The following is a 14,361-nucleotide window of genomic DNA, read 5'->3' as shown; positions in this document are numbered from 1 at the left end:
AGAAACTTTTTGAGTGTGAAAGCATCTCAATGAGCTCGGATCAATGATTTTCAATCATTCCAGGCTGAGGATTTATCAATTAGTGTTAACACTGTTGGATTAATTGATTTACAACAGGTTTTCAGAGAGCAGTCATGTGTGCATCACATCCCCCCCAGCTTAGCATAAGAGAAGTTGAATATCCTTTAATCAAAAAATGTTTTGATCAACAATTTATCAATGAAACCCTCTAAGGACTCTGATTAGTAGTGAAAAAATGTTATTTCCTTTTTGAAACTGAAGTGGCAACATTGTTATCATTTTTAGTCTTAAAAGAAACCAGGGGGCAACTGCAATATGGAGACAGGGAATATACTCTCACATGTACTGTACTTCTATTATCTCTATATATAAATATCGTATTCCTGCTTCCTCTCAGAGGAGAAGGACGCTATTTTCCCCTCGCTCCCTTTTTCCTGCTCTTTGTCTTGTTTTAATCTAACAGGAGCCTCTATCAGCATCCCGAGCCTGAATCTAATCATGGGATTGATATTTTGATCTGGTCTTTCTCTGCTTTTGGTCAAATCTCTCTTCTTAGAAGGACTGGCAATGGGAAAGATCGCAAGTCCGGCTCTGCCAACAAACTCTCGAGGTCATTTCTACAGCAAAGCAGTCGCACGTCATTGGCATTGAGACGAACTGTGTGAGAGTCGGCAGCTGAGTGTGAGTAAACAGGCTTATCTCAATGAACACTTTCACTCCTCCATCACTACATATCCTATCTTTGTCACCGTCTCCTCTGGCTCCATCCCCTCCTCCCTCCTAGCGGTTGGCAGTAGGAGGCACGCCATAAGGTGGCTGACCTGCGAGCTACCCATCCTAAAGACCTATCCACTGGGCTAACGTGCTGTTGTATTGAAATTGAATGTTGTGTTTGTTGGTTTTTGTCGCAAAGTTTGCTGAAGAGCTTTTTCATGATCCCAAACTCCGCCCCTCTCAACAAGGGCCCAGTTATAATTTTTTTTTTTTTTTTTACCTTTTCTTCTGACCCATTGTTTCATATTTGTCATCTATGAAACGCTTCTCTTGTGGCTGCTGCCCAGTACTCCCCGTACCTGTCCCCCATGTGATATGTTATTGTCATTCATGTTTCTTGGTCGTAATGTCACTGAAACTGAATTTCCTAAAGGAAAAAAAAAAGTTCTTGGAATTGAATTGAACAGAAATATATTACTTTTGACACTTTAAAAGCCTCCTGTGGACAGGTGTTGCCAATGAGCACGTGCTAATACACCTAAATCAACATATCTGGGTTGTAACCAGTGGAATTGTGATGTCTATATGAAATCCAATGTAATCCAGTCTAACTTTGTGTATAAAGCACTTTAAAAAATCAGGAGGAGGGGGACAAAGTGCTGTACAAAGTGACAACAGATAATATAAAGTGCACACACTATAAGACAAACAATATAAAATAACAGTGTACATAGAGACTAAAAAACAGGCTTAGATGAAGCCTCATTGACTGAAGTGGCAGTGCGTTCCACAGTTTCGGATCTGCAACTGCAAAAGCTTGGTCGCCTCTGAGCTTTTTTTTTGTGGCCTGGCACGAGGTACTTTGAAACATTTATTAATTTATTTCTAACATGAGTAATTTTATATCCATTTTTAGGAACTGTATAGGTATCCACAAGACATGAAAACACATGAAACAACATCAATGGGGAAAAAAATGGCCTCATTTTCTCCCTAAAATGTTAGAGAATCAAACTGCCAAATATTTACATCAGTGAATATATTACCGTATATAAAATATGTATGAACGCACTGTAGGAAAAAGTTAATTACCTCGTTTTACTAGTTACATAGAGCTGATCAAGCATTTCCAATCAAGTCTAGAGAGATAAGGAGCGTCGTGAACTAACCAATGATGTAGAGCGTGTGGTATTGTGGGTGGTCAGGAGAGCTGGCGACAGCACGACACAGGGCTTTTAAACCACCAAAAACATGGTAACTTGTTGCTGTTCCATTGTTGAATGCTGCGAAACGGAGAAGGCAGAAGTTTCTACACACTCTTAAACTGCCCATCCAGACCAAGACCATTGTGGAAGCAACCAAGCTATCAAAAAAGCAGGCTCGTACTCCCCGGAAATGACAACAAACATCTGTGTTAGGGGTTAGTCATCCCCTTAACCCTAACTCTCTCAAAAACCTTCAAACTAACTTCCAAATCCCCAACCTCTCTGACCAATTTCTCTGGCCTGATTGTCCATCCTCTTTCTAGACATCTCCTCTGCACCACCTCGACATTGGAGACCTGCCTCACAGAATCTCCTCTGAACACTTGATGCCCAGGCTGCTTGAGCTGTTGAAAGCACTGATGGAAGTTTTCATCTGCTCGGACGTTGGAAGGCAATTTCTGGGACTCGTTCTTATTTCCTGTAGCACACTCTGCACTTTTCTTTTCCTCAGGCGAGAGTGCGTTTTTTCACTTTGTTTCATGGTCGACTTATTGCCAACAATTGAGTTGAAAAAAAAAAATGATAATAAATCCATTTTACAGCTACTTGAAAGTTTTTTCCCGAAAACAGAAGAAATGTACCATTCGTGTTTTTGTCCAAACTAAAGTGTTTGAATCTGAGATAACAAAGACGCACAAAGACAATCTAATCTAGAGGCTCAGAAGCTGTAAATCGACTTCACTATAAAGCCTCCATGAATGCTTTCCTCCAGTAATAAGAAAAGCATTGAAACAAGATTCATAAAATCCTTTTATAAATAGTTTAGTAGCATGTGTGGGACTACTTCATTCGGCAAGATAATATGGCAGACAATGTATATTGTGTGCAGCTGTTCATGTAAAACAGGCCTGTATTCTGGGGCCATTACATACCACATATTAAGTATCTCACAGCTTTCTGAACCCGTTTCTGGGTATAAGGCATTTGTTTCTTACAAATCCTTCAGTATCCTTTACTACTGTTTTGTATTTAGAATGTGTTACTGTGTTATTTAAATAAAGACTAATTAACATCAGTGGGTTTGTGTTCAGCCTCACATTATGGAACTAATCTCATTTTTAAGTGAGCAGCCACTAAGTAAGTAAGGCCAATTTAATTTGTTTAAACAATCATTATATGAAGGTGCAGCACTTTAAAGACTCAACACACAGCAGGTATTTAAAAATAAATGCGACGCTAAACTTGAGAGAGAGAGAGAGAGAGAGAAAGAGAGAGAGAGAGAGAGAGAGAGAGAGAGAGAGAGAGAGAGAGAGAGAGAGAGAGAAAGAGAGAGAGAGAGAGAGAGAGTCTAATGACACTAACAAATATTAATTGAGCTGAGCAAAGCAAACGCATAAAAATGGGAAATGCAAATAGCGATAAAAAGTGGGCAACAGGCGGTCGTCAGTCTAACTTTGTGTGGCAACTTCTGAAAATGAATCAAAAATAAAAAGTTGAATTACCAAAATATACACAACAAAACACACAAAATGATGGCAAAAAACCCAAAATACTAAAAATACATAAATTGAAATATAAACTAAATTTAAAAAATAAAGAAAATGACAGAAAAATAAACAAAATGAAAAAAATATGCCAAATGAATAAACTAAATAACAAAATACACAACATCACTCCAAAAACAATTCCTTTCCTTGGCACTAAATTTGTCTTTTCATGGGTTGAATATGTAAGAATACATCAGATATTGAGTTTGACATTACATTTATTAAACTGTGGAGCTCTGTCTGCCATTCCTATCATCAGATCAAAATAAAAGTATTTTTGGATCAACAAACAAGCTGGGCTTACTTTCAGAACTCATAAATGGTGTAAATATCTCAAAACTGAGCTGCCAAACAACAGGCCTTTCCTTAAGAATGAGCAAATACACCAGCTTCACTTGGATTAACGCCAGCGTGCTTTACAAAAACAACCTAAATTAAAAATGAGCTCAGCAAACTCCTAAAAACCCCGTAGAAGGTTGGTAAGTGGAATCCCATTGTTTATTATGAAGGTGTTAGCTATCCTTATTTAGCACTTGAGTTGAGGGTAGAAGAGCTGTGGCATCAACAAAAGAAAAATAGATGAAGAAATTTGAAATTATGGAAGAAACAAAGCCTTTCAAATATCCAACTTAATTTATAGGGTGGACATAGCACTAGTGCAGATTAACTATTAGCTCAACCAAGAGGGACCAAAGAAAATGAATGATTACGCTCAACCCAACAAATTGCTTGTGTGAATATAATACAAAAGTTATTCAGAAATGAAGGACTGTCTGCATAAAAAATACAGATTACTTCCCACAAAAGGTGAATCAATGCTTCAACCTTTAAAGCCTTCATCAAGCAATCAGCTGTGAAATGATTCAGGCACATTAACATGTTACGACTGTTGCTCCCTAACAAATCTATATAAAATAGATTTACACTGTATTGCACAGCATCCCTTTAAATACAGTCTAAAGTAAATTGTTTAACAGGTTAATTTGATAACTGATGCCTTAAGCATCCTTGTTCGATATGATGACATGATGCGTGTGTGGACTTGAATGGCTCAAGCTGTTCTGACATGGTTCTGTTTATGCAGCAGATGGCTTTCCCTTTGTGTCCAGCAGCTTCAGTTAGGCTCCATGAAATTTAAAAGTCAATATAAAACCTTCTGAGTTAGAGGGATAAAAAAACACTCTGCCCATTGTGCGGGACTGTGTGTAAAAGTAAGTGGGAGTCCAATGGTAAACAGTTTTGGATAAAAGGCCTACATAATGACAGTCCGTTTATCAGTGCAATTCCAAACAAAGATGTGGAGTGAACTAAAAGCTAAAATTCAGCTTTATATGGAAAGCAAGCTGTAAACAAGCTGCATTTGTTTTACATGTGTTATTGGACATTGACATTGAGATCTTTAGCCTTTAGTGAAACACACACGTCAACGTGGAGTCTAAACAAGCCTGGAACATGCAGACTCTTAAATAACAGCAACGAAAGGTAAAACAGTGGGAGACTGTCGCTATGTAGGGATTTTTCATAATGGTGGAAAATGGCGAAAAAAATTTAATTTTCGTTCTAAAAATGAAAAAAGAAATTGGACCCATTTTTTCCATCTATTCAAGAGTGAGAGAAAAAAACATGACACTGAAATGCCTCTCATACATCTTTTTTTTAGAAAACACCGGGGAAAACAGGTGAATGAATATCTAGAAAGTTCAAAAAACCGACAAATACATCCCATTTCACATTAAAAAATCCTGTTTAATATTCTGCGCTACGTGTAACAATTCGTCTAGTTATTGTGCTATCTAGTGTCAAACTCGTGGCCTGGGGGCCAAATCTGGCAGGAGAAAGAAAAAAATGACAGAAAACATGAATCATTGTGTAAATGAAACTCAACAATATTTACAGGGACTCACAGTTTTCCCAGTGCTTACATCACATGATTGCAGTCATTTTTAATGTTAAACATTTGAAACCCCCCCCCCCAAAAATTCTTATAGAGTCCTTGAATTTTCCTCAAATTATGACAAAGTGTTTTCCTTAATTAAACAGAATTCAGTCACGATATCTAGGAAATTAGAAGTGACGACACTGTTGGTACTGATATCTGTCACCTATTGTTTGGATAGAGTTGGTTTCTTACATATTTTGTATTTTATGTATACATAGAAGTGCAAACTACGGCACATAGATGTGGAAATTACTTGTTTTCCTACAAAAAAATATGTGGCCCACTTGAGATCAAACTGCTCCGTATGCGGCCTCTGAACTAAAATGAGTTCTTTGATGTGTTGTGATGAACAAGCGGTTCAGATTATGGTTCGCGATAATTAAAGGATTCACAAATAATGTTTCGGGACCATATCACATATTTCCATTGTGTTATTCCCACACTTTTGGATTCCGAAAGCCCATCTGAAGCATATAAATGCTATATTAATAACAGTAGTTGACTTTAATAACCCTATTTAGCATGTTTGGTATGATTTTGGGACGTTTAATGGCCAGTAAAGTAATCTAAACAAAGAAAGATGATAAAACGGAAACAAAACAAATAAGTAAAATGGGTAAACCATGAAAGGGAAATTCAGAGGCCCTAACTGTGCGTTATCATAGCTGAATACAAAACAGAAACAATGTCTTATCAAACAACTTCACAGCATGTGGTTCTATGGGCAATGATTGAATGAAATAAAATGTTCGCTAACTTCAAAAGTCACTAATCCATTTTTGAGGGTCTCTTAATCCGAGGTGGATATTTCTAGTGTTTGAGAGCTACTCTCCAACTTGTTTTTGTATTCTCTTACACACTGCACATGCACATGCTTCTACACTCTGGATTGCAATGAGCAGCTTGTTTGAACACCTATGTGATACACAGTCATTGAGGGAATATGTGTGAAAGCAGGGAGACATTTTGACGTGCAGGACTGCAGACCCGGAGGGCAGAAATTTTTGCCCTAAATCCACACGACGTGGTGGATGCAGCTTTGAGTGAAAAACTCTCAGACGTGCCAGTGTTTTGACTCTTTAACTTTTAACTCCTTCTGGGTGTCAAGATACACTCGCAGGGCAGCCAAGAGACAGAATCTCTGGAGCAAATACAGTGTTTCTGCCAAAGACCAGATCAAATTTTACCCAGATACATGAATTCCTTTATCTGGCTCATCGTTAAATGAAGGAGTGGTGGCTCTACTCTTCACAGATAGTTTTACTCCCCACCCGGTCACGAGTAGGTTACCAAATCCTATAATCTATCAAGCAGGAGCATTCTGTATGGTACACTGAGAGAACCATTAAGTACCAGCCAGCAAAGACAGAATCATTTTTAAAAACTGAAAGGTATGTTATTTATATGAGTGTTCCAGATATCCACTTGAGCACACATCAGTGTCTGAAGCTCGATGGGGGATTTCTGTCAGAAGACTATTACAGTAGTCCAGTCTACTGGAGATAAAGGCATGGACCAGTTTTTCCTTCTCTTTCTGACACGTGAAACCTGTCACAGTGGGCGTGTGCTTTAGGTGAGAAGGCAAGGGACATTTATTTTTAGAGTAAATTTCATATACAAAAGCAATTCAACGTGCTTTACATGATTAAAGGTGGGAAAAAACACCTCAACAATAAAATCCTTAAATCAGTTTTATAGTTATCATTTGGAACCATTATCATTTAATACACAGGGTGGACCAATCGCAACTCAGCTTTTTTCCCACCACAACAGCCTTTGAACAATCTCCCTTATTGGTAACAATATATAATCTCTCTATTTTTGCAGAAATGATCCTTCTTCCAGACTGTTTTTTCATTCCTCAAGGTGTAGTGAATTACTTTGTGGAAAATCATTACATGTTTAAAATTTTGCTTTCAGAATTTTCCTTTTATCTGTTGGCAAGAGATACACATTTATTAGTTTGTGAGTTGCAAACAGATATTTGTTTTTAACTGTTTAATAGAAGTTGTAACTAAAATCAGCTTTTTCTTTAACATTTATTGATCTATATTCTGGTAAAATCTGTGTGCATGAAGATAAATAGATTTCATATTATTGGTAGATAATAAGAAACGCAAAGTGAGCAGCAAATTTTAAATTGCTTTCACACTTTTACACAAGATCGTGACTCGGTTTTCTGAGTTAAAGATCATCTGTAATTTGCCATCTAGGATTCTAAAAATTCCACGGGGGAAAAGGCAAACTCATAAAAACATGGATGTGTAATCTTCCAGCATTTAGAGCAGATGCAGTAAAACCCTGGAGTTCTTTGTTTGCCTCCCTTGTGTTTGTGGAAATGTGATGGAGATTTAATCAGCTAAGTACTTTCTTATGCACACACTTTCCTAAGGCGTGCATAAATTCTGCAGGGCCCCAGCATGGCTTATCGTGTACCTTGTACGAGTGCAGGTCCTCCTCCTCACAGTCTGAGTCGCTGGGGTAAGGGTCGTCAGAGGTGGTCCAGTCCAGAAACCCCTCCCGTTTCAAAAAATCACAAGTTGGGACGGCCCTGGGAACCTACACAGAATGAAGAGTAGAACCGACAGCAGCAAGTCAAACGAGTGGAATTGAATAATCCACACATTTCACATGAGGCTGTTGGTTTTGTTGTTGTTTTTATGTTTTTACATTTAGAGGACCTTTATTTATTTTATTCGATTGTATAATATTCCTATGTTTAAGGTTTGATAACAAATGGGTCAGGTTTACTGTTGTTCTCTGTTTGAATAGTATCACTACACACTACAAAATAAGTAATAAAACATGTTTGATTATTGCTTACCGTATATTGTATCAGATCGATATTAGTATCGACCAATACACAAGGCCGCAATATTGGTATCGTATTAATTATTGTAGTTAGTCTGACAAACAGGGGTTGTGACGATACAATGTTTCACAAGATCAATAGGACATGATATTTTGGAGAAAAAAAAATTATCAATTAAAAAAAATGTATTATCCTATTTATTAAAATAAAATGTATTTGACTTTGAACTCTAAATGTAATTTTAAAATAAACATTTCCTTGCTGCATCTCGTCTACCAAAAGAAGAACAACAATGGAGGGTAGAGAGAGTCGGTATGTTGGAATCTAAAGGGAAAAACAATATAACGCCTCCTCCCAGTCATGCACAATACGATCCTCATGACGTTTCAATATAATAGCTTGTGTAGCTACATTAGCAAAGCTGAAAGATGCAGCACAGACAGCAGCTTTGCTGTATTGCATTGATGAGAGCCAAGAATAAGAGGTATAAAAGGGTATAAGAGGGTATAAAATATAAACATATCTCAGAAAAAGTTTTTTTCTTTTTTTAGTTTCATAGTATTTTAGGGTGAAAAAGTTTGTGCACTCACTTCTTCCATTATAAGGATGCCACAGCGCACCAGACTGTCAACAGCATCCAAAGCAAAACTCTCAGACTGACAGGGCTGCAGAAACAGAATTACAGCATTAGTGAATCCAATGGAGAAGAAAGGTTAAGGCCCAAACACCCTCAGCCTGTCACATAACCAGGAAGCGCACGGAGCAGACAGCTGACAGGAAGCATATGTGCAGAGAAGATGCAGTTCAAATCAGAGGCGGAGGATGAGAGGCTACCTGCAGGGGTGTGTTGGCAGAAGGGACTTTCAGGTTAGAAACAGTGCTGTAAACTGAGCAGAGAAAAAAGCAAGTGCTGAAATGAAAGGTGTGCAAACAAAAAGGAAAAGTACATCAGGCTTAAACTGGGAACCCTTGAAGTCGGTTTGGTGGAGGGAGCACAAACACGTCACAAACACCTACACACACACACACAGTCCCAAACCTCTCAGCCTGAGATAACGATGGAAGACCAGGACGGGTGGGTGTTGGGCTCCATTATCCAGAGAACTACACACACTTCCTGTGTGTTATCATGCATGTGTGTATGTGCTCCACATATAATTGCACACTTACTGGCATGAAGCCCTTAGGCAGGAGATGGCAGAGCTTGGAGGCTTTCTCAGTCAGCTTGGATTGGCAGAGCACAACATCAAACTCTATGTCACCTTTGACGTCCTCTCCCTCCACATCCACGCTCCTCTCCCAGCTGCTGATGCCACTGAACGCCACCTCACGCAGCATGGCTGAAACGGCACATGCTAAGAAAAGAAGCAAGCACACAAACATGAAAAAAGGGTTGTGAATATGTCAATATGTACATCTAATTCCTTTAATCTGCTGCAAAAAAACTCTCGCATTGACAATTTGCTATAAATTCTAGGTATTCTCACACTCATCGGTACATTTACAGTATATAACATAAGGTCATGTACTTATAAACGGAAACCTATTTTTAAAACTTCAAGTGATTACCCATGCATGAATATGTTCCACAAAGGCTTTTAGCAGCACAAAGCCCACTGCCCACGAGCATTTCCTTCCATAAAACCAAAATGAGTCACACAGGATCCAATGAATCATGCAAAATGAATGTCTAATGCTTAAAAACACTGGATTTTTTTTTATTTTTTAAAAACCTCTAAAGAACATATATGGTCAACATGACAAATTTGGTTGAATTTCTTGGAATAAAACAATAATCTGCTGTTTAAGTGGTTTGATTTGGTAGTTGTCTTAAATTCCCGAGGAAATAACTGGTTTAGTCACTCAGCGAGACATTGGATTCAGATCTTTCAATGTGAACCAGAAAAAAAACCTTCCAGTCAGTGAAAACACCAGAAATGCGTTGGGAAGATTTTGGGGGTAACAAACACAAGAAATCATGGTTAGAATGAAGTTTAAAAACACTTCTAAGCATCCATCAACGGGTGTCCACAACCCACAATACAATGCATGAAACCTTTCTGAAAATGTAAAAAAAAACTTTTATAAGCTTTTTTTATAACACATTTATAAGCTGCAATTTCAACCTGTTACATCTTTATTTTGAGCAAATGATCTTTGATCTATGGATCTATGAGGCCTACACTGTGACTTCATCTAAAAAACATTCGTCTCCAGCAGCTTTCAAGTTCTCATACTTCTTTGGATGTCATAATTGAAAATACTTTCCCACAGTGACATGCCAACCATCAAAGCAACAGCCAAGGCCTCCTACGAAAAATGAGGTGTCCAAACACGTCAGGGCCACAAAATGGTATTTTGGCTTCAAGTGTTGCATAAAAGTTCTATTGGCGATTAAAAATATTTGAAGTCACCCACCTCCAACAGCTTCCAGAGCAAATGTGCGTGTAACTGCCTGTGACTGAAGGGAGAGGTGACGAGTTGCAGCCGGGGTAGGACGAGGCAAGATAAAAACTTCCATCCTAGAAGAGAAAGATGGACCCAGGGGAAGAAAGGTCATTATTAACCAACCTATTATCCTCAAATATTACTAACGCATTTTACCCTTGGGTTTCAATAAATTGTTAGAAGTGGTCATGTGACCAGGTACGTCACGTCATGTGACGTGTATTTGCAGAAAAGGTGTTCCCATAGCGCTTTTGCGACACATTTCAATTGAAATACCGCCTCATGAAAGCGTAAAAACTTTTTTGCGATATTTAAGTGTTTTTTTTTTTTTCGAAATTCAGGTGTTTCCATTACCAGTTTTTATTGCGCTATTTAGATTTTGTGCATTTCCAAGGGTAATAGATACTGTAGCTTTATTGATCCCGCAGTAGGGAAATGAACCATCATGACAGCTCACATCAATGGAAACGCAGCTTCAAACACATCCTCCTCTACATTACTTTCACTGTGAAAGAGCTGCTCAAAACCTCATTGACAGTAAACATTTTCCTCGAAGACATTTTTCAGAGAAAGAGGAGCTAAAACAGCTTGGAACCATAGGAACACCAATGCATCCAATATGTGCTCAGCAAATTGAAAAAAGATCATCATCAACAATTATTTTGTGAACAATAAACAGTGAATGAGGTCAAACTGACCCAAAAAATAATTAAAAACTGGTTTCATTGAAAGGGAACACGTCATTTTGATAAGAAGCAGGAGGAGGATGTTTTCCACCTGGACGGTGCTGCAGCCATTATGAGGTGAGGGGCCAGCAGAGAGAGGGCGTAGTGGACGACTTCTGCTAAGCTCCCACTAAAGCCGACATCTTTGTTCCTAAGCAGGAGCTCTTCAGTGAGCCAAACCACATCACGACACAAGGCAGGTGCACTGACTCCCTGTGAGGAGTGAATAAAGAAGAATTAAATAGTTGAATATGTAAAAGGAAAAAAGAAGTTAAAGGCACACAGAAAAACAGAAAGAGAAAGCAGAGTGACAGGAATGATGCCAAAAAAACAGGTGATCATTAGGCAAACAACAACGTTACTGAGACAATGGTGGGTGTGAGTCAGAATCACCGTCACACTCTATTACACAAGTACGAAAACCAATTCTCTTTATGAGCTCTGTGAGTATTAATGGCTCTCTGGAGGTCTACGCGTGGATTTTAGCAATGACAACACCGAGGGGAAATTTAGTTTGTAAACACGTGATTAAAAGAGTGATACATTGATTTTACCTTGTAGTGTTTGTGCAACAGCAGACTTGCAACGAGGCCGGTGGACATGACGGCCATGCAGGAATGGGCAGCTGGAAGAATGTACATGAACACGCACACAGAGTTTAATAAAGCAGCACAAATAGCACAGCATTAAACAACAGCTTATGAAGGCTGATAGAAAGAAGAGCGTCATGTTGGGCCTACAGAATATGAGGTGGAGGATGATGGCAATGTCGAGGTTTCGCTCCGATTGATTTGGCTCCTCGTGATCAAATGCATAATGAGACGGGGACAGCAGCCACGGCATTCGCCTCTGCCCAAAATGACTGTTCACTCTAAAAATGAAAAGGGACATTGGAATACAGAGACGTTAGGATATATAAAGGTGTTATTATTAAGATGTCACAATAAATGTGTAAATGTTTCTTCTACAGTAAATAGGCCTGGGCAATATATTGAGATTCAAGATATACTGAGTTTTTTATTTTGGCAATATAGTAAATACAATAATTGCCTAAACAAGCCACACTACAGAACTCACTCACAGGTGCTGTCCCTTACAGGAGAAAATGTAAATTTTTGTTAATAAATGTGCCTGTGTGGCATTTTTTAATCAGCAAATGTAACCCGGATTTGTCTTAATAAATATCAAGATTTCTGTCGTATATTGCCATTTTGAGGAGAGATATTGTTCATGTTCATGTCGGTATAGTTCATGTTACCCAGCCCTACTTACAATAAAGTTTTCCACTTTGCTACCTGTAGAATAAGCTATAAAAACAATAATATACAACTCTGTGCAGTGACACTGCACCAAGAGCAGCTACTTCAAGTTACTTCACTTTGTCATATAAATAAAGACTTTTGTATCTCAAACCCTTATTTCAATGTTTACTGTAAGGAAGGCAAAAGCTTTTTATTACCAATCATTGATTGTGATAGTCAACTATACACTCATTATTATTTTTTTTCACCTAATACTTTCACAGGCGTTATTTGTTTGTTAGAAGGGTTACATCAAAAGTGCTAAACCCAGAGGTTTTGGCTGACATGCCTCTCAGCTGGAAATTTGAAAAATGCTGTGATTATTGGCAGGGCACATGGAGTAGTGAAGACATGCCCAGTCTATGCTACAAAATCTCCAATGAACAATCTAGCCACTCAATACTCACTATACCTCTTGATTCAGAATTCTCACAATCCAACCAATTTACCACAGGTGCTAGGGCTAACAGTGATATAAGAAGCCAGCAAAACATCACAAACCACCATTCTCAACCAATAATAAAATACAATTGTAATAGCCAGATTTAAACCCATAGACGGCAGTAACTCTTACAATTATACAACAAAATACCCAAATACATAAAACGCCAGAGTTGGACAAGAATTATTAGCCAATACTTCATACCAAAACACTTTTGTTTTCATAAGACAGACAAAGTTTCGGGGATTTGAATAAAATCTTAACCAAAGATAGACGTTACGCCATGAAAAATTCCATTACATTTTTGAGGGGATCCGGATCAACATACTGATTTTGGAACAGTTTTCCCAGAAAAAAAAAAAATAAATAAAAAAATAAAAAATTTCAAAAACGCATATATTCATAATTGACTGACCTTTATGAAATTTGACTCTGTTATGTTGAGTTGGTTCTTTAATTACTCCACTGAATTTCATCCTGATCAGATTCAGCTTCTGCATTTCATCACAATTTTCCTAAAAAAAAAAGGCGGTGTCCATACATTTGGACCTACTGTATGGTTATTAATGGTGAAATACATTTAATACAATACTTAAGTGTGAATAATCATGATACCATGATCAGGATCACTGACTCAGTTAACTGCCAATATCTGGGTAAGAGGAGATTTGGTGCTTGGTGCAGGTTTGTGCTTTTGTGTTTATTTAGTTTTTTTTAAAAGGGGAAGGGGAGCGTTTTAAAATATTGCGAACAGTGATTACAATTGCACGGTCAAAGTGCTGCGAGAGTAGCAACTCCAACACAACTAAAAGCAGACTCCCACCAGCAGCTCCATGCTTGAATTTTACCTGAAAAAAACAGGTAATAAACAGCCCACACGGTTACCATGACAACACCAGCTGTCATGCACTACGGGTGAAAATCTGAGGGATTATAGTTTAGCATAGCAACTTCCTCAGAGGAGATTGGGAAATCATTCACTGTTGGCCTTGTGCCATTGGAACATGTTGCAGAAAATGATTTTTTTTTTCCTTGGTTGAGGAAGTTACAGAAAGAAAAAAAAAGAAAATTACAGGAATCAGTGAAAGCCGGCGTCGATTGCTCCAGCCCCAAAAACTCTGTTTATTATATGATAACATTTTTTAAGAAAGGAATCACAACAAAGGCCTCATGTCAAGTAAACTCAAGCCATGTTAGAGTGAGTGAC

General features: G+C 38.1%; 1 protein-coding gene across 4 annotated transcripts in view; it reads right to left on the bottom strand.

The window, feature by feature from the left end:
* gpat2 (glycerol-3-phosphate acyltransferase 2, mitochondrial) overlaps positions 1-14,361 on the bottom strand; it is a 54,441-nt gene that overhangs the window by 7,736 nt on the left and 32,344 nt on the right. For all 4 annotated transcript variants that reach the window (XM_028457290.1, XM_028457291.1, XM_028457293.1 and 1 more), the window contains 7 exons: positions 12,152-12,282; positions 11,966-12,036; positions 11,464-11,624; positions 10,657-10,760; positions 9,409-9,593; positions 8,829-8,903; positions 7,863-7,985 (listed from right to left, as the gene is read on the bottom strand). In XM_028457290.1, coding sequence (XP_028313091.1) covers positions 7,863-7,985; positions 8,829-8,903; positions 9,409-9,593; positions 10,657-10,760; positions 11,464-11,624; positions 11,966-12,036; positions 12,152-12,282 — 850 coding nt within the window. The remainder of the gene's footprint in view (positions 1-7,862; positions 7,986-8,828; positions 8,904-9,408; positions 9,594-10,656; positions 10,761-11,463; positions 11,625-11,965; positions 12,037-12,151; positions 12,283-14,361) is intronic.

The sequence above is a fragment of the Gouania willdenowi genome, chromosome 9 (assembly GCF_900634775.1).
Source record: "Gouania willdenowi chromosome 9, fGouWil2.1, whole genome shotgun sequence".
Taxonomy (NCBI): domain Eukaryota; kingdom Metazoa; phylum Chordata; class Actinopteri; order Blenniiformes; family Gobiesocidae; genus Gouania; species Gouania willdenowi.
This window is presented reverse-complemented; position numbering and strand designations above follow the sequence as displayed.